Below are 27,750 nucleotides of genomic sequence, written 5' to 3' on the forward strand. Positions count from 1 at the left end.
GTTTGAGGTTGCTGTGAGCTAGGCTGACGCCACGGCACTCTAGCTCGGTGAGGCTCTGTCTAAAAAAAAAAAAAAAAAAAAATAGAATATGAATGCAAATAACAATATGTAAAGAAGGTAAAATATATTGTTCATATTCTAAAGTTTCTAAATTAGTCTTCCAAAAATAACAAAAAGTAATCTGCCCTGGAAGTTGAGTACCTAGCTACTTGATTCTCAGTTCAGACTCTAATGTTTTTAACCTTTCCTCATAGGTCCATTTTTTCATCCCTTTAATCATTCCCGTTGCTCTCCTTGGACCATCTCTAGTTTCTCCATATCGTTCTTGAATTGTGGAGCCCCAAACTGGATATTGTTCTCCAATAAGGGCCCGACTAATGCCAAGTATAGTGGGAGGATTATTTCCCAGTTCTTGCATGTTTTACATCTATAACATGGAGTCCAAGAAAATCTGAAATAATATGGAGTTGTTTTATAATTGATTGCAATTTGATCACTCTGTAAGTTACTTTCAAGTAGAATACTGACATGTTCTTTTAGAATTTATTTTGTTCATTTGTATTTGACAATTAACTGGTGTTTATAATATCTAGTCAAATATTTAAATAAAACAAGCTTTTAAACCAAAATTTTAATAATTATTACCAATATCAAATCATGTTTTAAGCACCTAAGTATGATATTAGATTTACAGGATTACCACTCAATTCCCTTGTATTATTTTGTTTGTTAAGTTATTAATCAGTAAATCAAAATTTAATTCTTCATTGTTATCCTGAATACTATTTTTTTGAAGTACACTTACATAGCATTAAAAAGAAAACTTTTGGTATATTATGATGAGTAAAGTTAACGTTTTATAAACTGTAGCAAAATGTCATAAATATCAATTGCGATTCTCCGGATTATTTTCGTTACATAGTTGGAATGGTAACAAAACCAGCAAATGAGCAATCCCAGGACTTCTCAATACACAATGAAGATTTTCCAGCATTACCTGGTTCCAGCTATAAAGATCCAACATCAAGTAATGATGACAGTAAATCTGTAAGTAACTAAGAATTGTGTATGTGAGTGATGTAGTTTTTCCCCTTCAGATTTCTTTTATATTAACAGTTACTTACCAAATACTATTACAAAACTGTGTATCTTGAATTTCTGTAATAATCTAACTTCTGAAGAATGTGGAAAAGCTTTATAACTTAGAAGATAGCCTATTTTTTTCCTATTTCATATAGGTTTGCAAATTTCTGTTCAACTTCTCAGAGTTAATTTAGACTTTTATTGTAGTCCCTGTCAGCTGGATCCCATGAAGTTTGATAATATAGCCTTCTAAGGAGCTGTGTTTTTCTTGAGTAAGTTTTCTCCTTGAAGAATCTTTATACACATTTTTATACCTGTGTTGATTCAGCCAACTCAGCTTCTTTCTGACTTAACAAATGTGTTTATTTCTTCCACATTTCACTGAAAATAGCTTTTCTTTGTGTGTGGTGGGAGTTTGTATATTATTTTTAAAAATTGATAAAATTGTTGGGTAAGAATTAAAATAAGTACAGATTTTTAAAGTTCATATGTTCTAACTTATCTTGGAGGTTGCTTTGGTAATATTTTAGGTAATGTACTATATATAGTTTCTCTTTTAATGAAAGCATTGAGGAGTGTACTTCAAGTGTATCCCAAAGCATAAAGCTCTGGGGGAGAGGATTTTTTTTTGTAACTGGAGAACTGATATAAATAAGAATATTTTTCCTAGATTTTTTTTTTTTAAATACTCAAATGTAGATGATATAGGATTTATTTATATGCCATGGGACAATTAAGGAAACAAAATTTTCATGTAGAACTTGAAAAACAGGTAATCATTTACTACCAATTTAATAAAGAATGAATAGCAAGGTATTAATATGTGAACTTGAATTTGTACACTTAAAAAATTTTAATGTCACATTTCATTTTTTTCATGCTAGAATTTGAATACATCTGGCAAGACAACTTCAAGTACAGATGGACCTAAATTCCCTGGAGATAAAAGTTCAACAACACAAAATAATAACCAGCAGAAAAAAGGGATCCAGGTGTTACCTGATGGTGGGACTCTATAAATATGTTGAAGATATTATAGAATGCATTCTTTTTTACTTTTCCTCAAAAATAAAAATGGTTATGTTTTTCTTACCCAGGTCGGGTTACTAACATTCCTCAAGGGATGGTGACGGACCAATTTGGAATGATTGGCCTGTTAACATTTATCAGGGCAGCAGAGACAGACCCAGGAATGGTACATCTTGCATTAGGAAGTGACTTAACAACATTAGGCCTCAATCTAAACTCTCCTGAGTAAGTTTTTTTCTTTTTTTCACATTTGTATATAATGCCCCCTGCAAACTTCCAGTTTTTAATCTCATGTCATCAAATCATATCACCTACTGCCATTCATTGTTGCTGTTATCTGCTGACTCTTTGGGCCATTCCCTCTTTTATTAGCTCTTGGATCACTGTCATTGTGCAATATTTTTCCTCTTACAATTTGGCAGTTTTAATATACACGTATATGATCTTTATAAAATCCTGAAATCTTAGTTCCTTGAATTTCTCTCCTCCAAAAATCTTGTCTTGCATCATACCTCATCCATTACTTTAGTCATCCTTTGACCTTGTCATTCCTAGTAACTGCAGTCTCTCTATAATTTTAAGTCTGTGCTCCCATGCTCTCTGACTGCCACTTCCTATTTTCTGTCTCTCTCACTCTGATACTGTGACTCCTATAATCATTTACCTTCAGTCCATTGATTCTTCTACCCTTTCATTGTTCCTCAGTGTCTCTCTCTTCTCCTGTGATGAACTCACTTCCTTCTTACTCATTAAATTCTATGGTCAGTCATAATTGCTGGTTTACATATACCCTTGACTACTTTGCCATTTTCTCAGTTGTTACACTTACATGACAAAAACTACAATACTGGTTATATCTCTGCCTATTCCATTCCTGATCCGTGCTACTGAGCCCAGCTAGAGAAAAACACACAACTTTACTGCCTGGTCTTTCTTTGAAGTTCATGACCAGGAACCTCAAAAGTGGGCCCTTAATTCTGTCAGAGATAATCATACCTGGCATTCTTAGTCCATTCACTCTCTTGCTCTCCTATGCAACTGTTTTACACTTCTGCAAACCCCGAATGCCTTCTCACCAATCCTTATTCTTAGATGAGGACCTTGCTTTTTACTTCTACTTTACTGAGAAATGTGGAAGCAATCAGAAGAGAACATCAGCACAGTCCTGCCACCAAATCTAACTACCCACTACCTTCTGCATCTACCTTATTCTTGTCTTCCAACCTGTTACCGTAATTGATCCATGTTTTCTACTTAAAACCTTTCTTGAAAACTCAAGGGCATGACTTTAACAGTTTTGACACTTATTGGATTATTTTCATCAGCATACAAATACACTGTTATTTCTCCCATCTTAAAAAAAAAAATCTTGTCTTTATCTAACCTCCTATGTGGGTTACTGTCCCATTTCTTTATTTCCCCTTTGAAGCAAAACTCCTCAAAAGAGTCATCTCCATTTCTCTAATTTGTCTTCTCTCATTCTCTTAAACCCATTTAAGTCAGGATTTTGCCCCCATCACTTCACTAAAACTGCTTTCATTAAGGTCACCAAATGACCTCTGTGTCATTAAATTCAGTGGTCACTTCAAGGAAACTCTTGCTTCTTGATATATAGTCTTCACTTGAATTTGAGAACACCATTCTTACCTGGTCTCACTGGTTGGTCCATCTCAGTTTCCTTTGCTGCTACCTCCTCATCGTCTTCTTGACTTCTTTATATTAGTCCTCTTCTCTACATTTACTTTCTTGATGAGCTTTTCCAATCTCATGGTTTTAAATATCATTTATATTTGAGGAATCTCAGATTTATATTTCCATTCCAGGCTTCTCCTCAGGTTGAGATTTCTAATTTCCTTTTAAACATCTCTTGAATGATCTTGCCCGAACCTGCTCTATCTACAGCCCTCCCAATCCTATACTATATAGAAGCTTGACATAATCCTTAACTCCTCTCCTTCTCTTATACTCCATAATCATTCTTCTTCCAAAATATATACAGAATCTGACCACATCTCAATCTGGTTTGATTCATTGTCCTCTCTTGCCTGAATACTTTTAGCCAATAACCAGGTGTCCCTGATTCTCCCTTTGCCCCCACCCATAGTCTCTTCATGTAGCAGCCAGGATAATCCTTTTGAATAAGTTACTCCTCTGCTCAGTACCCAGTAACGGTTTGTGGTTTCATTATGATTAAAAACCCCGTGTCTTTACAGGCCTACAAGGTCTTACATGATCATTGTCTCTCCCACCTCAACAGCTTTTTCCTTTGTTCATTGTGTTCGAGCTACACTAGCCTTCTTGCTGTACCTCAGACCTGTCAGTCATTTCCCTGCCTTAGTTGCTCTAGTAGTTGCCTCTGACTAGAAGTCACCTACCACATAATATGATTGTCTCCCTCGTATGCTTCAAATCTTACCTTCTTAATGAGACCTTCCCTGACCACCCTATTTAATTATGCAGCCTGTCTCCCCTTCCAGTCCCTTTCATAACAGGGACTCTTTATTTATTTATTTGGTTAGTTTTGTCTGTCTCCTTCCAGTCCACCATCTTCAATCATAAAGTTTCATGTTGTCAGCGATCTTTGTGGTGTTCACTGATGTAGTATCCCAAGCACCAAGGATAGTGCCAGGCATAGAATAGGCACTCAGTAAATATTTGGTGAATTTGAACTTTTGCTTTTAATAATTACTAATATTTTTCTGGCCACATAAATGGGAAAGTAATTTAATTTGGGGGACATGGTATTGATGGATTTAAAGCATCCTGAGTTGAAGTCAATTAGCAGTAGAAAATTTTAGATCATATATTTTGTATATTATGATATGCTGTGTTTTAATACTGTATTGTAAAAATAGGGAAGCAGTCCTGTTGTATTTTTCTCACACACACGTACAGACACACACATACCCTGTTTCAGTGAGTATAAGTGTATAAGTGAGTAGACCCAAGTAAGGGAATTAGAAGTAAAGATGCTCATTTTATATTTGAAGTCTTTGTTTTTCCTGATTTTCCTGAAATAAAATTAGAAATATTCTTTTTCTACTTTGGACTTCAAAGTGTTTTTTTTCCCCTTTATTCAGAAATCTCTACCCCAAATTTGCATCACCCTGGGCATCTTCACCATGTCGACCTCAGGACATAGGTAGGAGAACCTATTTGTGTTTAGACCTTTTAAAAAGATATTTATAACTGAGAATCAGTTAATGAGGCTTTTTTCATTTTATTATCCAGACTTCCATGTTCCATCTGAGTACTTAACGAACATTCACATTAGGGATAAGGTGAGTGTAGTTTATTATTTTACTTAGTCAGCATGAATTTATCTATTTTTCAGGTGCCGTTTTTCAGTTCAGACAGCATAATATTTTTGAAGTAATTAATAGTGGTCTCAGGGGTATGCTTTCGTATGTCCATGATAAACTGTTTAATGTTAAAAGTTAGATAACATTGTTAAACAGTGTTAGGACTGGTAAAATATTTCTTATAGTTAATAACAGACTATAACCGTAACACAGTTGATGGGAATAAACTAACTTGGAAAATTTGATAAATTTTCTTCTGATATTCTCATTTTATGACCTTACCAATGAGACAGATTTTCCTTTACAGATATTACAGATGCAGTATTTGTAATGGAACTACATATATATATTTAAAAATGATTTATGACCTTTGGTGATTTTTCTGTATTTTTTCCATTTATTTAACTAGCTCAAATTCTAGTTTTAAGTAATTATTAACAACAGATTACACGTTTAATCTCTCTCTCTTTTTTATTCTAAGAAAGAAAATGGTAAACACTTTTTGCTTTAGGAGGAAGAACTAAGTTCATTTCCTTTAGAGAAAAAATACATAATGGTATCTAAATTTTAGCCATGCAAAAGGATATAATTTAGTGAAAAAATATATTTTTTATGTTTATAAATATATATATAACAGTGTTCTGAGCCTGTGCCATACAGTTGTGTGGTCAAATGGATGTTGATGTTGTCGACAGGCAAGTAAAGGATATCTTTCTCAATATGTCTTTTCGTACTTGAGTAGATGGAAGGCAAGAAAAGAAGTATGAGATGGGGCTTGCATCTTCTATTTGTGGATTGTGTGATTTGCTGCCACCTCCACTGTAGAGAGGGCTCTTTTGCTCCAATTATTTCAGTGTTCCAGAACCTTTTCTTAGGCCAATTTGAGAAATACTAATTTAGGAGAATGTGTTGCATTGAGGACTGCTGCCTGAATTGGAATTGCATGAATGGAGAGAAAAATTACGTTCAGAGAAATGTGCAATAGCCAAATAAACATTTAGATATAGGTAAAGTGATAAAAATGTGTTTGTTCTGGGAAGCTTTTAAGGTTTATTTTAATGTGAAAATTTGAACTGTTGAACTCACCTATATGTTAGTTTGGTAGGCAGTTAGGTTTCTACCTTGTGGAGGGAAATGTAAGGCAGTCATCTTTCAGCCATCCATTTAAACAAAGAGCCATCTCTTCATGATTTTTGTATTCACCATCTGTAATTTGCTGAAAACATACAACCAACTGATTTGTGAATCACTGTCAGTTGTAGATTTAGGTAACATTTCTTATAAGCTTTATATGTATTTGGTATTTTACAAGGTGCTTTCATATACTTTCACTCATTTAATTTACTTAGTAAACCCTTGTAGGTGTCACTGTCCACATTTTACAATTAAAGTTCATACATGTTATCATTTGGACATGGTCATATTAGTAAGTAATAGAACTAGGACTTGAATACAAGTCCTAGATCTCTGAACACAGTGTTCTAGTATCATTGCCACATTGGGTATTAATAAATCCTTGGAGTGAGGAGGTAGTGGACAATTTGGTCTTGCTTGGAAGTTTTTATTTAGCTTTTTTCCCAGTTAGTATATCAAATAGATGTACCAGAAATGAGGAAATTCCCTTTCAGAAAATTGTAACTACCTATCTGTGTAATCATATAATAACATTTATCTGCTACAAAGTGAAATTTCTGTTTATCTCTCCATTTTTACTTTAGTGGTAGCAATTATATGTTAGGATTTTCAAATTTGTTTTACATTTCAGAATAATTTATTTTTCTTTTTCAGCTGGCTGCAATAAAACTTGGCCGATATGGAGAAGACCTTCTCTTCTATCTCTATTACATGAATGGAGGAGACGTATTACAACTTTTAGCTGCAGTAGAGCTGTATGTTCAAAGTATTTTAATCACTTTTGTATTATAGTGGATCTTGACTATGCTGAAAACTTTTTAAAAATAATGATAACTGTAGTTTAAGTCGAAATATTCTCCATCAAGAAATTTGTTTATTTTTACATTTAGTAAAATAAATTTAATTTAGATTAAAACCATATGTTACCATGGCTTCATAATCACTGTATACATAGAATTTCAAACTTATTGCTGAATTTGTAAGAAGACAATATTAACTTGATTCATGGATTTGGTGAATCTAATTTTTGTAAATATATGAATTATAAGATATGATTCATGACTGTGGTTCTTCCTCTTTATTGGAACTGTATATGTTAATGATCAGATACTGAATTTCATCATTTCATGAGCATCTATTGTGTATTATATAGGCAATGTACCATGCGTATTTGTTGCGTGTTTTGAAGTGCTGATAAAATAAAGTCCACATTCATTATCAGCAGCCTGTTGGCCAGTTTAAATAGAAGTTAGTGTAAAGAAGTTGGTTCATTGACTTTTTTCCTGAGCATTTCTGTTTTTACCTGGTGTTTTAAAAATAAAAATTTTCTGTCATTTCTCATAGGTCCAGTTGGTAACATGTTTTGTTGCCAATAGACTATTCCATTTACTATAGAGTGAATTGTTAGTGAATATTTATAACCTTATGATTTGGAGAACTTTTCTCAGATTTAAGTATTTTGTAGTATTCCTAATAACATTTCTATAAATGGCCTTGATCAGATGCTTTAAAATGTAAAATTCACTATGTTGATAATGAATTGTTTTGTTTTTGATTTCTCAATTGAGAGGATTTATTTATTTAATTTTTTTGTTTTCTCCCTTGTTTTCCCCTCATTTTTGTAAGATAGAGATTATTACCTGTTCCTATTAATTTATTTGTAAGTAAATAAATTCATTCAGTCATTCATCCATCTATCACTGGCAGTTCTGTTTCATATCTTATTTATGTCTTAAAAACTACCTCATTGTGTTGGTAGCAAATTGTTTATTTACGTGGAGGCTTATTTTTGTGGGACATTTACCTCCTTTGTATGTTACTTCCCCAGTTTACAAGTGGTGTAGATTCACTGATTCTTGCATGCATTCTAATGGATGTCTTCCTCTTAGCTTGTCAGAATTTAGGATCAATGAGATTTGAATAAAAAATAAAGTAATAATTCATTATAATTTTCAAATATTCTATTTTCAAGATAATTATAAAATTATGTAAATTTAAATAGTTAATTCAAGTAGACTTTGTATTTAGTTCCTTGACCAATAATATAAATAGTTGGGGGTTTTGTTTATTAAATATCTTAATTTCTTTTGAATGTTAAGAACAGCAAGAAAGCAGTGAAGTTTCTGGAACATATTGTATCTTTATTTGGTCTGCCTAAGTTTTTATCACGTTGCTTATAGAACTTTTAAAATCTAATCTTGTTTGTATAAAAAGTTTGTTCAATAAAAGTGTGTATTAGTGTCTTTCTGGACAAATTAAGATACTATTTTTATTGCAATAGGGTTGTATTTAATAACAATAAAAGAGTCAGGAAGCATCCTTATTTATATATTTTATGTGTAATTTTTTCTGAGAAAAGTTTTACAAAACATAGAAAATGTTTGATATGAGCCACAGGAAAAATTAATTATCTTTTTCTTTTAAAAATTGAAGTTTTAACCGTGATTGGAGATACCACAAAGAAGAACGAGTATGGATTACCAGGGCACCAGGCATGGAGCCAACAATGAAAACCAATACATACGAGAGGGGAACATATTACTTCTTTGACTGTCTTAACTGGAGGAAAGTAGCGAAGGTATATTTTTTTCCATGTGCAAATGTATAAATCTAGACTTTAAAAAAGAATTGTCCTCTTTTATCTGTTTATATGTGCCAATATATTCATTCCAATAATGTGCCAGATAATTGCTAAGTCTTTGTCCTCATCTCCTTGGCTTGACACTTCTAGGAGAGTGTCTAGAAATGCTTCATTTTACTAATAGTTAAAAAAATTATTGAACTTGGTAAGAGATTTTGTCATTTTGCACAAGCCTTGGTAACATTTGAAATATTTTTGTGTCTGCTGAATTGTAAAATAAAGATAATCTCTTGCAATCCCAATCATGTATTTTTATATTTTTCTTATTTTAAATTAAGCAGGTATGAGATTTTCCTAATAGCAATTTATAAACAAACTTTTTACACTTGCACTCATTGCAGGAAAGATAGCTGAATTTTTATTTGCTAGTCATTTTAAGAAAAAAAATCACAAACATTGACCATGACTATTTCTGTGACTACCGTGCTAAATATTGGGGAGAAATGGGCTGTGGGAAAAAGTTGATTGTTTTGTTTCATTTTGGTTTTGCAATTTTTTTCTCACATAAACGCCTAACTGTCCCATATGCAAAATTCCTATCAGTGTCAATACATATTTCACATTTATATTTATCTACCTTGTGTGTACTTAGTCTACTTAGTAGAGAACATAACCCACATTGTCTGATTTCACAACTCCAAGATTTCTCTTAGGATTTTAAACTAAAAAGTTAGTTTTGTGGGTTTTTTTTTTTTTTTTTTCTTTTTTCTTTTTTTTCTTTAAGAGACAGAGTCTTGCTCTGTCACCCAGGTTGAGTGTACAGCTCACTGTAATTTCGAACTCCTGGGCTCAAGTGATCCTCCCGTCTCAGCCTCCCGAGTAGGGACTACAGGTGCCTGCCACCACGCCTGGCTAATTCTGGTTTTTATTTTTTGTACAGATGGGTTCTCACTTTGTTGCCCATGCTGGTCTCAAACTCCTGGCCTCAAGCTGTCTTCCTGCCTCGGCCTCCCAAAGTGTTGGGATTATAGGCATGAGCCACCGGGCCCAGACCTAAATCTTTTTTGTTGTTGTTATTATTTTTTGGTGTTTCTCAGTGGTAAATGTCATTACTTCTCAGACTAAGTCCATATACTATATACTGTATTTGAGTTATTTTAATAATTTTAATTTATATGAACATCTTGTTTTCACAAAGAATATTCATGATTTAATCTTTTAAACAGAAATAATTACCTTAATTAAAAGTAGGACATGATACTTGTATAAGACTTGTGTATGTTAACTGCTCTTTAAGAATTATGGTATAGTAGAAAGCCATAGCCTTTCTATCATTGATTTGAATTTAACTCCTGTTTCTGTTATGCTTTCACCTTGTATGAGTTTTCTTTCCATGCCTGTTTCCCTTTTTGTAAAATCGAGATTATATTTTCCCCTAGTTTATCATGAAGATTAAGTGAGATTACACACATACACATACTGAGTACAGTGCTTGGCACGTATTGGATATTTGACATATGGCAGTAGTTGTGGTAGTTTTTTGCTGTTGTTTTTATCATCATTGTTACTGTAACTTACTATTCTTCCAAAGATGGAAAAACTGTAACTGATTGTTGTTAGGTTATGTCATTGGTTTTCAAACTTTAGCTTGCATCAGAAGTACCTGGAGAACTTGTTAAAATACAAGTTGCTGGGCTATACATACTCCCTTGTTTCTGATGTAGTAACTCTGTGGGTGGGGCCTGGGAATTTGCATTTTTTAACAGCTCCAAGTGGTGATCATTGGCATGATCATGCTGGTCCTGGTCCAGGGCCATATTTTAAGAACCTCTGGATTGAGTGATGCTACAGGAGAGAAAAAATATCTTTGGAGGGGGTAAAATTCTATTAGTAAATTATTGAAGTTTTCTCCATTCAGTTTGAAGTTTTTGCTCAATAGGATTGTAAAGTATTCCAAGATTATATATATATATGCAGAAAGGGATAGATGTTTCCAGTAGATAGTTAAGTGATTTTACTTAAATTTTAGTTGGATATATGTGTGAGGAAATCAATTTATGTGAGAAAGACAGTTTTCCAGAATTAAGTTCTCCCTATAAGGTTAAATATTCAGAAACAACTTAAACATTAATATAGGACTCCTTTACTTTCCCACAAAAGCAATTTCTCACTCAGGTAAATGTCCTTTTAAAGAAAATTATATCTACCTAAAATTTATATTAAATATATATAGTATATATGTAAAATAATTTTGCCCAGTTTTACCTGATACCTCCTATACAGTTGAGTTTTTGTCTTAACCTTTACATTTAAAAATTTTAGCTGTGAACTGAAAATGAAATTTGAGAAATAATATGTTATTCCCTAAGCACTGATACTCTTCAAAATTATTTTCATAGTAATGCAAACAAACAGAATTATTGATCTCTGTCAGATACTAATAAACAGCCCACTGTTGGTTATATTAAAATATAAATCCATGAACTTAAAATTTTAAGTTGTATTACATTCACAGATTAAATTTTTCACAATGGCTTTTTTTTTAAAGGATGTGTTTAGTGCTATCCCAGAATTTTCATTAGGAATTAAGAAATTTTGGTTCTTTGCATAAGTGTTATTATTAATAGACTTCATCAAATTGTAGAAAATTCATTAATATGTCATGTCCCAAGTTAACTTATGAGTCTCCATCTGTAAAGTGGATGTGGTTTACTATTCACAGGTAAAGAGCATATATTAAATAGCTTCAACTCATTGTGGGAAGTCTGCAGTATGAATTAGTATTTTAAGTAATAGCTGATGTTATGGTGTCATTGAAAGGTTTCAAGCTGATCTAGACCATAATCCTGGTCTCCATTCATAATATTTTATATGAGTTGATTTTTGCCACCCAAATTACTTAATATTTTCAAAGAATTATAATAGTAAGTGAGAGATTAGATATTCTAAATCAGAAGTATTTCTTTCCCCTAAAAATTTTTCATGACCCCGAGTTCGAGGATCTAATCCATTATTTATTTACAGAATTTCCTATAAATCAATGATTTATGTACATAAAAATTCTGATACTGTATTTTGCTTATCCTCCCCTTTTAGATAACCTTAACTTTTTAGCAGGCTATGTTGTCCTGCATAATTTTGCTAGAATTACTCCTATCCCATTAATTTAAAATCTGTGGCAATTAAGATCTTAATGACTAAAATTTTTAAAACAATTTTTTTTTTTCCATAGTGAATTTTTAAGTGACAGAGGCTACCTTATTACCAGGAGCTTTCTAAAAATAAAAATTTAAGAATTCTTTTAGCCTAACTTCACCTTTTGGGTCTAACAGGATTTCTAATGCTAAGGATTTTTTTATATCACAGTCTGATATAAATGATTTTTTTTCATTAACTTCAGTGGTACACATTAGTACACCTTTATACTTTAATTAGCAATATGTGCTTTTCTTCAATTATTTCTAATAACTGTATTTAAGGTAGTTTGCCACTTCCTTCTTAAAATTTAAATTAATATGGATTTATTATACACATTGAGCATCCCTAAACCAAAATCCTCCAAAATCTGAAAAATCATTGTGACAACATGACACCACAAGTAGAAAATCCCACACCTGACACCTTTACTTTTTGATGATTCAGGGTACACAAACTTTGTTTTATGCACAAAATTATTAAAAATATTGTATAAAATAGCCTTCAGGATATGTGTATAAGGTATATATGAAACATAAATGAATTTCATGTTTAGACTTGGGTCCTGTCACCAAGAATATCTCATTATGTATATGCAAATATTCTAAAATCTGAAAAAATCCAAAATCTGAAACACTTCTGCTTCCAAGCATTTCAGATGAGGGATACTCAATCTGTAGTTAAGAGAAAGCTGACATTTCTTGAGAATTTAAGATATTCCTGTAGTGTATGTGTCTCTGTGTAACTAGATCAGTGATGACCTTAATGTTTTTGTAATAATAATTTTGATTATCTGAATCCAGTGCATAATTTCAATTCTGCTTGAATTGTAAAGTAACCTTTTGAGAATACATAACCTAATTTTATTAATAGAAAAAAACTAAGGCATTAAAAAGTTGTTTTAAAAGTATTAAGTACTTTTTTCTAGCCTTTTAAAACATTATACTATAACCTAAAAGTCCTTTTTTCCATCAAAAGCAAATATATACATAATTTCTAGTACATAATTTGAAAATACTAGAAAAATTAAGTATTCTGTTCCCAAAACAAGTGAAGAAAGCTAGTGTTTATTAGTTCATCAGATGTTAATTACACACTTACCATGGGCATGGCACTATTCCAAGCTGAAGGTAGTGGTATACAAAGTAAACACACTTGCTCCTGTACACAAGGGTGTACGTGTATGTGGTATGTGCATACATGTAATGAACATGTTAAAGATGTTACCAACAGTCAAGTTAAAGTTAGGGGACAAAGAAAGTTGTAAGTTTTATGTATTTTAAGAAGACTAAAAATAAATGGAAGACTAACAAAGATGAACAAACAATGGAAGACAAAATTTGACCTATGTAATTTCTGAATCTCTGATATATAATTCTTGAACATTTTAAAAATTATTGTATTAAAATATTTTTGCTCCTTAGGTTTAAACTGATCTTTTTCGAGTATGTAGGGGAAAAATATGTATATTGATGGAAGTTAATCTAGTTTAAATTCTAATAATACAATATAGTTCACCAATGTGAATAAAATTTTAGTTTAACTTAGATAGTGGTGCTTATTTGTCTAAGTTACAGATAGACCCTATAATTACACATTTTGGAAACAAAGATGCCAATTTTAATTTTAAAACAATGACATAGCAAGAAGATATTTTCTTCACTAGTTCAGATATTCAGCTTCAGACAAACAATAAAATTCTTTTAATTCCTATATAGGGTTGGGGAAAGGGAGAGTGGCAGCTGCACAATGCATTAGGGGGATATCATGGTTGTAGTGGTGATTCTGGTGTTTGCTAGTTTTTACTGATAAGCAAATAACCTGTGCCTTAATTATTCTCAATTTTATGAAGCGGACCTTTTTAAGCTAAAGGCACCATGGTGTACTTTCTTTATAAACTTTTGTCAGGGAACTGAATTTTTTCAACATTTCTGGATTAGGGTGTAATGAATTAAATAAATGTTTTGGGTCTTGGGCTAAATATATTAAGAACCATGTGTTATAGTAGAAAAGACACAGGCTTTGGTGTCACATGAGTCTGGATCCTAATCCTAGGTGTGCCACTTCGGTTTGCAAGTTACTTGTAAACCTCATTTTCTTCAGGTGCACAATGAAAATAATGATAACCACTTTACACGGTTATTATAAAGATTAGAATAAAATTAGTTGTGTCTCCAGCTTTGACACATATATCAGGCTTTCAATAAATTATACCTGTTAGGTTTGTAATTGTTTAGTATCTTTAAATTTTAAATACTTGGTTCTATATCTCAAAGTTTGATCAGTATGGCCTCACTTTTCATTTTAATTTAATAATGGAAATTTTTATTTAACTTAATAATGGAATCATCCATTATGGAATCAGTTTGAAACCAGACAGATAAGGTAAAATATGTTAACCATGGTTGCTAATGTCACTTGTTAGCTTAATCTTAAATATATAATACATATTAAGGTTCATAATTCTTTAAATGGGATTGTACAGTGATAGTTTGTGGTAATTAAATTCAGATTATAGAATTGGTAATTTTAGAGCCTCTTGCTTTATGGGGTTGCAGAGGGTGTTTTTTTGTTTGGATATTTTTAGTGTACATAATTATATTCTGCATCTCTATACTTGATCTTGGGAGGAAGTATGAAGAAATTACTTCAACATTCTTAAATTTTAAAACCCATGAAGTTAACATAGTATTTTCAAAGTTTAATTAAAATTAAAATGAGCTATCTAGTCAGTCTTAAAATGTTCCTGCGGCAAAACCACTGTATAGTTGTAGGTAGCAGCTGATTTCTATTTAAGTCAAAGTTTGGAGTTTGTGAAATGGGAAGTCTGACAGTATGAGTTTCAAAGTTCAATGTCTTTCACAGATTTTAATGAAGTTAGAATAACTTTATATGTTTGCTTTTTTAAAAAATAAGCGTGATAAAGACAAATTGGAAAACTCTTTCTAAGTTTTCTCATGGACAAAAAGTAAATTTTTAGATTTTGTATATTTCTTCGAAGCATAGTTTATTTTAAAGATCCTCTAATTCTCAGTGATTTGGAGATATAGTAACTGCCCCCCCCCCTTTATTTTTTTAGTAAAATACACAGAAATAAGAAGCCTTAGGCCCGGGGCCGGGTGTGGGGGGACACAGGCTTTCAGTGTCAGATGTAAATGAGTAGTATCTTGACTTAGAAAGTCTGACCTTATTTTTGTACTTATTGGTTAGAAACTACAGCACATTAGAAACTACAGCACATTATTTTTCTTCAAGCTGTATTTTACTTAGAGGAAAAAGTTGGTATATCTGTTAATTAACGTTTATTCTTATATATGTAGGTATTTTATAAAGTATATTTTGACAAAATTTTGAGATCAAAAGGACAAGAAACCATCTAAATTCTTGAATTTGTTTTTGTAGGAGTTCCATCTGGAATATGACAAATTAGAAGAACGGCCTCACCTGCCATCCACCTTCAACTACAACCCTGCTCAGCAAGCCTTCTAAAAAGACTTCCCTTTTCTTGGGGTATGGCTGTCTCAGCACAATACTCAACATAACTGCAGAACTGATGTGGCTCAGGCACCCTGGTTTTAATTCCTTGAGGATCTGGCAATTGGCTTATGCAAAGGGTCACCATTTGAGGTCCTGCCTTACTAATTATGTGCTGCCCAACAACTAAATTTGTAATTTGTTTTTCTCTAGTTCGAGCAGGGTCTGAATTTTTTCATTTATTTTCTTTTTTGCCAGCAGACAGACTTGGGTCTGTAAAGACAAGCAAGTACACTGACAGAAGTTTACCATTTAGTTTCTAAAATGTAAAAAGAAAACCCACAAAAGACTCAACAAAATTAGACCACAAAATTTGCATTGTTCATTGTAGCACTATTGGTAATAAAATAACAAATGTTTGTGCATTTTTATGTGAAGATCCTTCTCGTATTTCATTTGGAAAGATGAGCAAGGTCTGCTTCCTTCATTTTACTTCCCCTTCTGTTTTTGAAAGGCAGTTTCGCCAAGCTTAACACAAGAATATCTGACTATTTAGATGAAAGATATTGCCACAATCTCTGGATGGTTTTCCAGGGTTGTGCTATTACTGAGCTTCATCTTTCCAGAATGAGCAAAACACTGTCCAGTCTTTGTTACGATTTTGTAATAAATGTGTACATTTTTTTTAAATTTTTGGACATCACATGAATAAAGGTATGTATGTACGAATGTGTATATATTATATATATGACATCTATTTTGGAAAATGTTTGCCCTGCTGTACCTCATTTTTAGGAGGTGTGCATGGATGCAATATATGAAAATGGGACATTCTGGAACTGCTGGTCAGGGGACTTTGTCGCCCTGTGCACTAAAGGGCCAGATTTTCAGCAGCCAAGGACATCCATACCCAAGTGAATGTGATGGGACTTAAAGAAGTGAACTGAGACAATTCACTCTGGCTGTTTGAACAGCAGCGTTTCATAGGAAGAGAAAAAAAGATCAATCTTGTATTTTCTGACCACATAAAGGCTTCTTCTCTTTGTAATAAAGTAGAAAAGCTCTCCTCACTGCAGTGTTGACTTTGATTTGAAATTGTGAAATTATTTCTTCAACATGAAAAATAGAGGGAAAAACTGAAGTTTTACAGATATCAAACTGAATGGTGTGACTAAATTTAAGATGTCTTTTTCAGCTTCCGACAAACAATTCAATGGAAAAATAGTGAACCATTTCACTTGTAGGTTAAATATGTAGACAGTATTAACCAGATAAAACTATTTTTAAATAAATGGATTATGGCAGCATTGGAAATTAAACATTCTGAACACTACTGGGCCCCAATCAAAATACTTTTCTTCTGTGAGGAATTTATGAGAAATTTCTTGATAGACCTTTGAGATTTATTTTTAAGACATAATATGCAAATTAAGGTAAGCTAAAAGGGTAGAGTGGGGTAGATCTAGTTCCTTCAGTTTGCTGGCCTGGATATCTCATATTAACAAGTTTATGGATTCTTTTCCCATCTCAATACAAATACTGTATTTAAAAATGTCTGAAGACTGAAACTACCAAAGCAAAACCAGAGGTAGAGAGTAGAAAAAAGGCAATGAGTTTTGATTCTTAAAATTTTTATTTTTAACCTATTTTTCTATCAAGGATGAAAGTTTGTTGACATTTACCAAATCATGTTTGAAAATGAAATATTTATGACATTGCTGTGTTTATGTATCAGATATATAAAGTGGCTTAAAATTTACCTTTTTCTATATATTTTGAGATAAGAGAAACTGACATAAAAAATCAGGATTTTTAATCTTTCAAAATAAACCAAAGCATCTTCTCAGTAGGAAAGATAGCACTTACATAACTATAGTTTTAACTGCTGTGCAAAAAACCTTCACAGAACACTATACCATATTTGACATAAGCCAGAGTCAAATCCTAGAAATCAATTTTTTTAAAAAACAGATTACATTTGTTCTCTAATAATTCACTTTGTAAAGTGAAACAGATGGGAAGAAAAAAGACAGTGGAAGGGAATCTTTATTCTTATGAATACAAACATAACAATATAGATTAAAGTCTCAGCTGAAGCATGATCTTGATTAGTACTGTATGAATGACTCAGAAAAACAATATAGCTCATATCAAGTGGTTTGTTGTCTTGGCTCTAATTTTTTTTTTTTAATGCCATATATGGAGTTTTTAAGTGCATACTTTTCCACTTGTCTGAGTTTTTTAATCCTGGATCATCGAAATGAAGAAACTCTTACATGTTAACCAACTTTTTATAACTTTGTTAATATCAGAAGTTACCATGCCCTTGACTTCAAAATACAAATTTAAAAATTTTTTGAAATCTTTAAAACACTACAATAACCTCTTTAATATAAGACAGTTACATTCCTGGATTTTATAACTTGTGGTTATACATATACAGAAGTTGACCTAAAGTAATTTCATTTCACAGTTTCTTTCTAAGGTTTAATTCTGTTAATTTTCCCCTATATAGCTAGTGAAGTAGATGTGTACACTATGTTAAATAAATGTTTAGCTTGAACTATAATTGGCTTTCTGGGAACAAAAACTATTTAGTTACAAAGGGAAGTCCTTTTAATCTATTTCATTGCAAATATATTTGTGCTTCCTGGGATGATACTATAATTTATATGATAAAACTATTTTCAGAGAATTTTCACTGCACAAAAAAATTTCCTTAGGTATAATAAATTTTAAGAACTAAAAACTTAAATTCTTATAGTATATATAAAGCTAACCACTTAACTGGTCTTTTCCTTTTTGCCACTGAAATTGGGACACAGCAGGTGCTTGATAAATACTTGTTGATTGAATGGTAAAAGTTGATATTTCAATTTGAAAATAAAATGTACAAATTAAAGTATGGGCTTTGAGATAATTTACTATCTTTTGCTGTAATTTCATTTTTCACAGTGTTTTTTAAGCATTTCAATTAACTTTCACAAATTTCAAAATTTTCAACTCTACCCTTTCTAGTTGATCATTCACTGAATCCTTTTTCATTCACAAACTGTAGATCTACCATTATTACATCCATTGCTCATAAAATATGTGGCATCTGAGCATGGCTGTAAAGGAGGATTCACTTCATTTAACTTAGATTTGCTTAATGGCATCAAGTCTGCAAAAATAGTTGCTGAAAACCTAAACAAATGTGTATGGAAACAAAGAGGATGTCTGTATTAAATGTTTTTCTACCATGATTTATCTATGTAGTACAAAGATGACCTAGAAATGCCTACTAACTTGGTTCCATTAAGATAGTCTCTGGCGAATGAGAAGAGCCAGACATTGAGATGTCTTTATTTTCTAAAAGCTAGATCCTCATGGCAGGTCACAAGGCTCTCTCCTTGCCACTGGCATTACCAGTGACTTGGGTCATACCATGAATAGATTACAGATCTGGGAGATGAAGGAAATAAACACATTGGAAGTCAAAATTGGGATCTACATCTAACCCAGTAGTTTGGTGTGCCGAGTTGAATCAAATAGAATATGTGAATCTAGATAATTATTTAGTTTTGCACTTTGGTAAAAGAATAAATAAAGGATGGTGGATATAACATGTCATAAGAGTGGTTCGTATATAGGTTAATATGAACTGTGATCCTGTTGCCAAAAATATTAATGTAATCTTCAGCTGCACTGAGAGAAGTATAGCGCTCAGAACAAGATAGGAAGCCCACTGTATTTGAAGTAGTCACATCACACGTCTGAAATGTCAGGTCCCATTTGAATGCCCTATTTTAAGAGCTGCCATGTCTGTCGAAGGCAGAGGGGAGGGAGACGTGGGATGCCTTATAGTATATATTGCCAAGCAATATATACTGTGTGTTCTTACATACATTTGTTAGATCCTGTCTGAAGAATAGCATCATGATGTATGTCCTTGCTTCAGCAGCACATATATTAAAATTAAAGAATAGCTTCATGAGGTAGATTTTAGTGTCTCCATTTTACAATAAATACTAAGTGTCATACAAAACAAGAAGGAAGCAGGAATAAAACATTGGAAACATGGTATCTGTCTTCGTATCAAATTTAGGAGCTGTTGGTGAAAGGCAAATTAAGTTCATCTGTGTGACTGAAGAGCAGAACTAAGATCGATAAAAGATTTCAGTGCAATAATAAAACGTAACTGAGGTAATTAAGATTTTCAAATGAGTTGCTTTGTGAGGCATTAGATTCAACCTCATGGAACATAACCTAAGAGTGACTGTTTGGACAGTGTTCTGTGCACGAGGTAAGGAGTTGAACAAAATGTCTTAATGTTCCTGTGGTTCATTGAAAAAATGTTAAAGGAAGTAGGACAATTATGGTATTTCAGGAAGTCTAGCTGTCAACAATTGTAAGGTACACCATTTTGTACAACTAAGGAAGAAAAGGTATATGATAAGCCACCAATTGCAAAATTCATCCCAATTTTAAAGATGTTATGTGAGGAAAGAATATGCTTAAAATTGATGAGATGTAGATCTCGGAGAAGAGACAACTAAAGAACAACTAAAGGAAGATGTGACAACTGTCGTCAAATACAGGAAAGATTTAAATGAAGAAAAGGGCAAGTCTAAAACCAAGTGGGAGAAGTTGAATGAGACAGATTTTGGTTCTCTAATAAGTTGCTGTCCCACAGTAGTAGCTGCTTCATGAAATAAGGATTCTATTAAGAAAAATATTCAAGCAGAAACTGGATGACAATCAGAATTGCTATTGACAAGACTGCCTTTTTGAATAAAAAGTTGGATTTGATAACTTCCAGGCCTCTTCTCAGCTCTTTAAGATGTTATCCTTTTCTTGGTTGAAGTTGGGGACTCATATCATCAGGGTTAAAAAGTATATACTTAAAGCACTGATCTTTAAGTATATACATAAAGATGTGCTATTCTGTGAATTGTGGATAGGCTTACTTAAAATTATTGCAATATCTGTGGAAAGAAAATTAAATCAAAAAATTATAAAAGGCAACTTTATTCATCTTACCTGTTGTGTTTTCTTTTGACATTAGGAACAGGAACATAAAATATTAATAAAGCACAACAAATAATCATATGTATGTGTATATTTACCAGATTTATTTATGTAAGTATTTTAGTCCTATATTCAAAGGAGGAAAGAGACTTTTTGATAAGTTTTAAGATAAATGTTTAGCCTGAAATTATATATTGCATTAGTGTGCAGTCCTCTTTTTCTGCTACAGTGGAGATCACACAAGTTAGATTGAGCAATATTCCTATTAGATAAAAAGAAAATCGTTCATTAAATTTAGTGTGTAAAAGGCTCAATTAGGATTGAGATAGCTACAGGGACCCACCAAAGTCAGTTATCCTCTAGTTAGGTAATTCTCAAACTAATGTGCATAAGAATTACCTGGGGAGTGTGCTAATAATGTCCATTTTAAGCCCCATCTTCAAACATTCTGATTTTCCAATGTCTGAGGAGAGGCCAGGAACATGTACTTTGGCAAACACCACAGTCATTTCTGAAGTGACAAACTACCAATCACACTTAAACTATAATTTGCCTACCGTCCAGGTACTAACTAGAATAAAACCTTTAAATTCTGATGCAATCCCACTAAGTTAATCTTCAGGTTAATCTTGGGATGATTTGTATGTATCAGGCATATTTATTTACTTTTTCTTGTGTCATCCAATGTTCTAGTGCATAAACCATGCTATTAAAATAGTATTAGGAGAACAGCTGAATCCATTCTCAAGTATAAAACAGCAAAGATACTTCAGCTATTTTTTGGGAATATTTTTGCTAGATCTTAGATTTCCACTTCAATTTGTATGCGTAAGAACTGCTAATGGCAATTACATGCATTATCAATTATATGTACATTAATTGAAAGGTTTTTTAATCCAGTTATCTGGTTGGGTAAATACTATGACAAGATTTTAATGATACATCTCCATCATAAGATAGGGTTCTTCAGAAAGCTAATCATTTCCATATGTTTATCATACAGTTTTTCTTTCAATGATTTAAATGCCTTCTTGAAAATGTCATAAAATTCACAAGGTTGCAATTGTTAATTCCCTATCTCTCTTGAAAATCCAAATTATTGCATAAATAGTCAAATAGCATAGGATCACCAGTTACACATGGTAGAATACTTTAGCTAATAAACTCTTCTACATAGCAAAACCAATTTTTCATTCTTCATGAGATTCATTTTAGTTTTCATTTTGAGGCTTGATAGGGACCTATCATACCATAAATATTTTGACATCTTAGAAAAGGTGAAATAAAACTGGCTTTATACCAAAAGTGTTACTTCCCTTAAACAATAGTAATTGAGGGTACCAGCTAGCTGAGGAAAACAATTCTTTACTATGAATCAGAGATGGCCTCTAATTTGCATAAGCATTTCCTAAAATGTAATATTTTGGTAATTTTCCTTTTTTTTTTTTTTTTTGCCATGACATTTTGACCACATAATTTGATTTCTTTAAACTCACAATAAATGCCTTTTTCATCCAGGCCAATCTATTTAGTGCAGACTGAAGATAATTCCAATAACACACAAGTTCTTTAAACATTTGGAAGAAATGCCTCAAATTTCAAGAGTGTAATGATGTCCATAAATCACTCAGTCTGCTTGATTCTCTTAAAATCAGGCCTCTTGATACTCATTTATAATGGAAAAGCTTTTAAATTAAACATTGATTCTTCAAAATTATACATCTCAATGAGAAAACATTACATGAGGGAATGACATAAATAGTTTCATCTTCTTATGTATAAAAATAAAGATTTGGGGCAGCCAGAATGTTTCAAAGCTACCTTTAAATCTGTTACATACTGAACATTTATTTTAAGATGTAGTTCTAATTACCATATGTAACAGTGCATGAAAAATGGCTGTCTTTGAGTAAAATATTTCCCCTCTTAAGAGAAAGACATTTTCGATATTTGAATATTTGAAGTAATTTATTGTCTTCATATGGTTAGTATTCTCTGAACATAAAATATGTTATGTCCCTTTATTGCATGAAAGTTATACCTCAATTTTAAAAAATGCAAGTCATGTTACTCCTCTGCTCAAAAAGTTATTTCCAGATTTCCCATTTTAAAGTTTTGTATAATTTTTTTCAGTTCACTCTAAATGATTTAATGTAGATCTAAAATTTGAATATTAGTTGACTTGCATATCACTATTTGGAATCCAAATTCTCTCTATATTTGTAATGACATTGTTAATGAATAACAAAATCCATTATCCTAGAACAAGTGTTGGTACATTGGGTATTATGGAAAAGAAAGGTGCAGACTTTTGTTTTAGGGAATGTTAAAGTGGGGTATCTTTTCCAACTTTGAATTATCTATTTTTCTTGGCATTTTGGGGTAAGGGTAAGGCCTTAGTTTCCTAAACCATATCAAAAGAGAATACTGAAGAAACTGGAAGATGAGCATCAGAAAAGGCCTTGGAAAGACGATGATAGCTATCTTTCCACATCTGAAGTGGAGTCATTTGTAAGGCTTTATTTTTTAGAAATATCTTTATCCTACGTAACACCAGAGGACAGAATAAGGACCATTACATGGATGTTTTGAGAAGGCAGATTTCAATCTGCATTAAGAAAGTACTACTTCATAATTTTTTTAAAGATTCCAAAATCAAGTGGATAGCATTAGGGACTGGTTTTTTCATCACTGGAAGTGTCCAAGGCAAAGGCAAGAAAAACTATTATTATAAGTATTAGGTCATTTTCTGCATGAAGAGGATAGGATTTCCTTTTACCCTAGCATTATTTAATGACTTGTTTTATTAACATCAAGTTATCCCCTGTATTTAATCTAGCTTGAATTTCTACCAAGCCACTAGAAACCTAAATACTACACTTACTCTCCTTGCCCCACATAAAACAGTACCACTTATATTTGCTAAGCATCTGAAAAAGAGCTATTTTCAACACAATGCGATTCAAAGTAAAATTAAACAGTGGGACCAGATTCAATCATTAGCGCCTTCATCATCCCCTCCATAATCAGGTTTCATGTAGGAATTTTGATCAAACCTAACTGTAATTGAATGTAAATCATTTTAAATTTTAAATCCTTATGTAAATGCTTTTTGTATTACCTACACTTCTATTTTTACTAAGTAAATTTCTTAGAGGTGGCATGGTATGTACTAATAGAAAAACAATGTAGCTTGTAATTTCCTGGCCCTGTCAGTTAATATGTGTGCAACCTTGCAAAAATTACTTAATCTCTGAATTTTGTTCCCTCTTCTTCTCATGGGAAGATTAGTGCATTTTTAGATAACCCAGTTTATATTAGGTGTTCCGCAGATACAGGTCCATTTCTCCAAAGACAAACACTCCCTGTTAGCCATCATGCTAGGAGATGCTCTCCACATTTTGGGATTATGTTCAAAGATCTTTTAATTTGACTTGGTGCTGTTACATAGTAATACCCAAAATTTTAAGAACATGGCAAGAACAAAAACTTGGAATTAGATACTATAATGTTAAAACTATCTTCTAGTCCAGCCCTTTTAGGTGAAGAGGAGAAAACTATCTAACATTAATTATTGCTATGGTTTAAATATGTCCCAAAATTTCATGTGTTGGAAACTTAATCCCCAAATTCGTATGTTGATGATATTTGGAGGTGGGACCTTTGGGAGATAATTAAGATTAAATAAGGTATCAGGGATAGAATGCCCATGATGGGACTAGTGGCTTTATAAGAAGAAGAAGAGTGACAAGTTAATAAGCACACTCTTGCTCTCGTCATGTGGTGCCTTCTGCCACGTTATGACAGAACACGAAACCCTGACCAGATGCCACTATCATGTTCTTGGACCTTTCAGCCTCCAGAACTGTAAGAAATAAATTTCTTCCTAAATTACTCAGTCTCAGGTATAGTATTAACAAAAGGAAATGGACTAAGAGAGTATTTACCTTATGTCAACTTATTTACTATTAAAGCTGGAACCAAAACCTCTTGGCTTCTAGCTTTCTAATTTGAAAGCTGATTTCCATTTCACTATATATGTGTATAAATATCTCCCATAGAAATTCACTTCAATTATCATGAAAGACTAGCAGCTAGTGAGAGTTTAGGAACTCTAGCCAGCACTAACACTATGGTATTAAACATCTCCTAATGTCAGCCAGGTGTGGTGGCTCTCATGCCTATAATCCCAGCACTTTGGGAGGCCAAGGCAGGAGGATTGCTTGAGGCCAGGAGTCAATCAAGATCAGCCTGAGCAACACAGTGAGACACTGCCTCTATAAATTTTTTTTTTTTTTTTAATTAGCCAGGTGTAGTGGCAGGCACCTATAGTTCCAGCTACTTGGGAAACTGAGGTGAGATTGCTTAAGGCCAGGAGTTTGAGGTTACAGTGAGCTGTGATCACACCACTGCAGTCTAGCCTACACTCACTGCACAAATTGAGGCCCTGTCTCTAAAAATTTTTTTTTCAAATAATTTACTAATGTGAATTGATTACCTTATGTTTTTTGCTTTTCTCAATTGCAAATATAAGGGCTGTATGCAACATATATTTGAACTTTTAAAGTATATTTTAAATAATTACTAGTTCAAACAAAATAAAAATCTTTGGGAACTTTCTGATATTTAAGATCCCTTCTGTTCTAATATACTGTGATTATAAAAAGAAATAGTAAGTAGTGTCCTCAGTAACAATTATATGCTCAATATAATAGGTAAAGGTTATGGCCAGGAAAAAATAAGGATAATTAGAAAATACAGTGGTCACACAGGAAATTTATTTTGAGTTTAAAATTTTGAAGCTAATAACAAATATTAACATTCATAATGGAGTATGGCAAGAAAGTTAATTTCTTGGTATCAGCAAGCTGGAAATCATTTAGTACAACAGTAAACACTTTAAAGTTAAAACCAGACAAAAAGGAAACTCAATTTTCTATTTTTTTTTTTTTTTGAGACAGGGTCTTACTTGTGCAGACCCTCTCCTAGTTCACTGCAACCTCAAACTCTTGGGCTCAAGTGATCCCCCTGCTTCAGCCTCCCAAGTAGCTGGGACTACAGGCATGTGCCACCACGCCCAGCTAATTTTTCTAGTTTTCTGTAGGGACAGGTTCTCACTGTTGCTCAGGCTGGTCTGGAACTCCTGGCTTCAAGTGATCCTCCCGCCTCAGGCTTCCAAAGTGTTAGGATTACAGGTGTGAGCCACCGTGCCCGGACTAGATTTTCTATATTAACAAAATCTACAATTATAGATACTAAATCAAAAAATATAAAATGTTGCTATATGGTTTTCTTTGTTGGATCACTCATATTTTCATTATGTTTCTTATCTAATTATCCTAGTTACAAAGGTCTAAAACCTATCCAAAATGTGTATTTTAATGAAAAAGGTGAGATACAATATTAATTTCCTCACCTATGTATTTTAGCTATTCAAGTGTTTAGTAGCAGTTTGTTATTGAAAAACTTAGTAATGTGCCAATGTTTGAAATAGTGCATTTTCCCAACATGCTCTAAATGCCTTTCTATTCCTAGGATACAAAAGCCTTCTTTATAATTCTTTTTCAAATCTTTTAATAAAATGGCATATATGTATGAAATTGTGTATTGCACCTTTAACATCAGTCACAAGACCTTGTGAAGAATATTGATCATGAGAACAAATTATAAATAATAAAGGTTTTAATGTTCTTGTTTGGATAGATTTTTTTTTTTAAATGGAACTTCATCAAGACTCAGCCATGATTCTCCTGGAAACACTGTTTCAGCAATGACATACACAGAATAAGTCGGTCTGGTTCTGAGTATTAGATTTGTTAATCCTTATTTTAATTGGTGGAGCACTGTTCAGGGAAAGGACTAGCTCCTTTTTCTGTGCTGCCTCTACCCTCCACAGGGAACAGAAGATGCTAGGTGACCTCAGAGCTTAGCATTTCTGAGGTCCCCAGGGTTCCTACTACCATTTTGACTTAGTAAATGGTGACCCATTTTCTGAAATTGAGGGGCTGACATAGCCAATCTTCAGTGGGAATGTGATAAGGCAGCCCCACCTCAAGTAAATGAAACTAACAACAAACATTTCCAGTGTTTCATTAAGGATAAAATAGAAGCTGATTTGTGAAGTCTTTTGATATGTTCGACTTCCAATAAGAAAGACATTAAGATAAGAGTTCAGAGAAGACAAGCAGGCTAATTTAAAAATAGGAAACAGGAGAAAAGTAAATGCCTAAACAACAGAAGACTGGATGGCAACAGTTTCTTCAGATACCTTAACTGTTAGGGGAAAAAACTGACTAGATGCAGAACTAGAAAAAAAATGGATTTAAAAGCTTTTAAGAATTTAAGACAGAATTTTCTGATATTGCTCTGTAGACTTACAGGACCACCTTACTTCAGTTTGGAGGCAGAGGTTTCATTCACAGAATACTCTGAGCTCTGGAATCATTGAAAAATGAATCATATTCATTAAATTATTCACAGCCCCCTCCATCCCTGTGCTTTATGAGCATTAATAGGAATTAATTCTGCCTCAAGGTTCAGTCCCTCAGCATACCAAGCTAGCATAATTGGATTTTGTTATTTGCTCATCACTGCCTCAGATTTTAGACTCAGCTTTAGCTTTGTTAAAAAGAAAATTATTATAACCTGCAACGAAAAAGATTCAGAGTAAAGATTTGTGATCTCAGGTTAAGCTATTTCAACTATTAAACTCACTTTTCCTTTTAGCTAATGTAATCACTAACAATTGTCCTTATGCCAACAGAAAAAGAAAAAAATAATATAATTCTTAGGTTAAAAAAAAAAGGAAATCTCCCTCAAAACTTGAAAGTTATTAAAGTACAAAGCATCTTCCTGATTTGGAAGTTTTCCAAAATCCTGCATCTTCTTAATTTATTCAGAAAAACACTTAGGGTCTTCCTGTAATTAAACTTCGCCCGTTGC

The 27,750-nt window shown here is 32.7% G+C and overlaps 1 protein-coding gene across 7 annotated transcripts in view; it reads left to right on the top strand.

Moving 5' to 3' along the window:
• Positions 1-16,868, top strand: part of CNOT2 (CCR4-NOT transcription complex, subunit 2) — a 104,053-nt gene extending 87,185 nt beyond the window's left edge. For 6 of the 7 annotated variants that reach the window (XM_012642055.1, XM_012642058.1, XM_012642056.1 and 3 more), the window contains 8 exons: positions 923-1,047; positions 1,968-2,088; positions 2,181-2,337; positions 5,193-5,254; positions 5,344-5,393; positions 7,203-7,303; positions 8,982-9,126; positions 15,727-16,868. In XM_012642055.1, coding sequence (XP_012497509.1) covers positions 923-1,047; positions 1,968-2,088; positions 2,181-2,337; positions 5,193-5,254; positions 5,344-5,393; positions 7,203-7,303; positions 8,982-9,126; positions 15,727-15,813 — 848 coding nt within the window. In that variant the 3' untranslated portion in view covers positions 15,814-16,868. The remainder of the gene's footprint in view (positions 1-922; positions 1,048-1,967; positions 2,089-2,180; positions 2,338-5,192; positions 5,255-5,343; positions 5,394-7,202; positions 7,304-8,981; positions 9,127-15,726) is intronic. The other variant, XR_001137382.1, reaches the window with a different exon arrangement.
• Positions 16,869-27,750: the final 10,882 nt, after the last annotated feature.

Source organism: Propithecus coquereli, unplaced genomic scaffold (assembly GCF_000956105.1).
Source record: "Propithecus coquereli isolate 6110/MARCELLA unplaced genomic scaffold, Pcoq_1.0 Scaffold172, whole genome shotgun sequence".
Classification (NCBI taxonomy): Eukaryota; Metazoa; Chordata; class Mammalia; order Primates; family Indriidae; genus Propithecus; species Propithecus coquereli.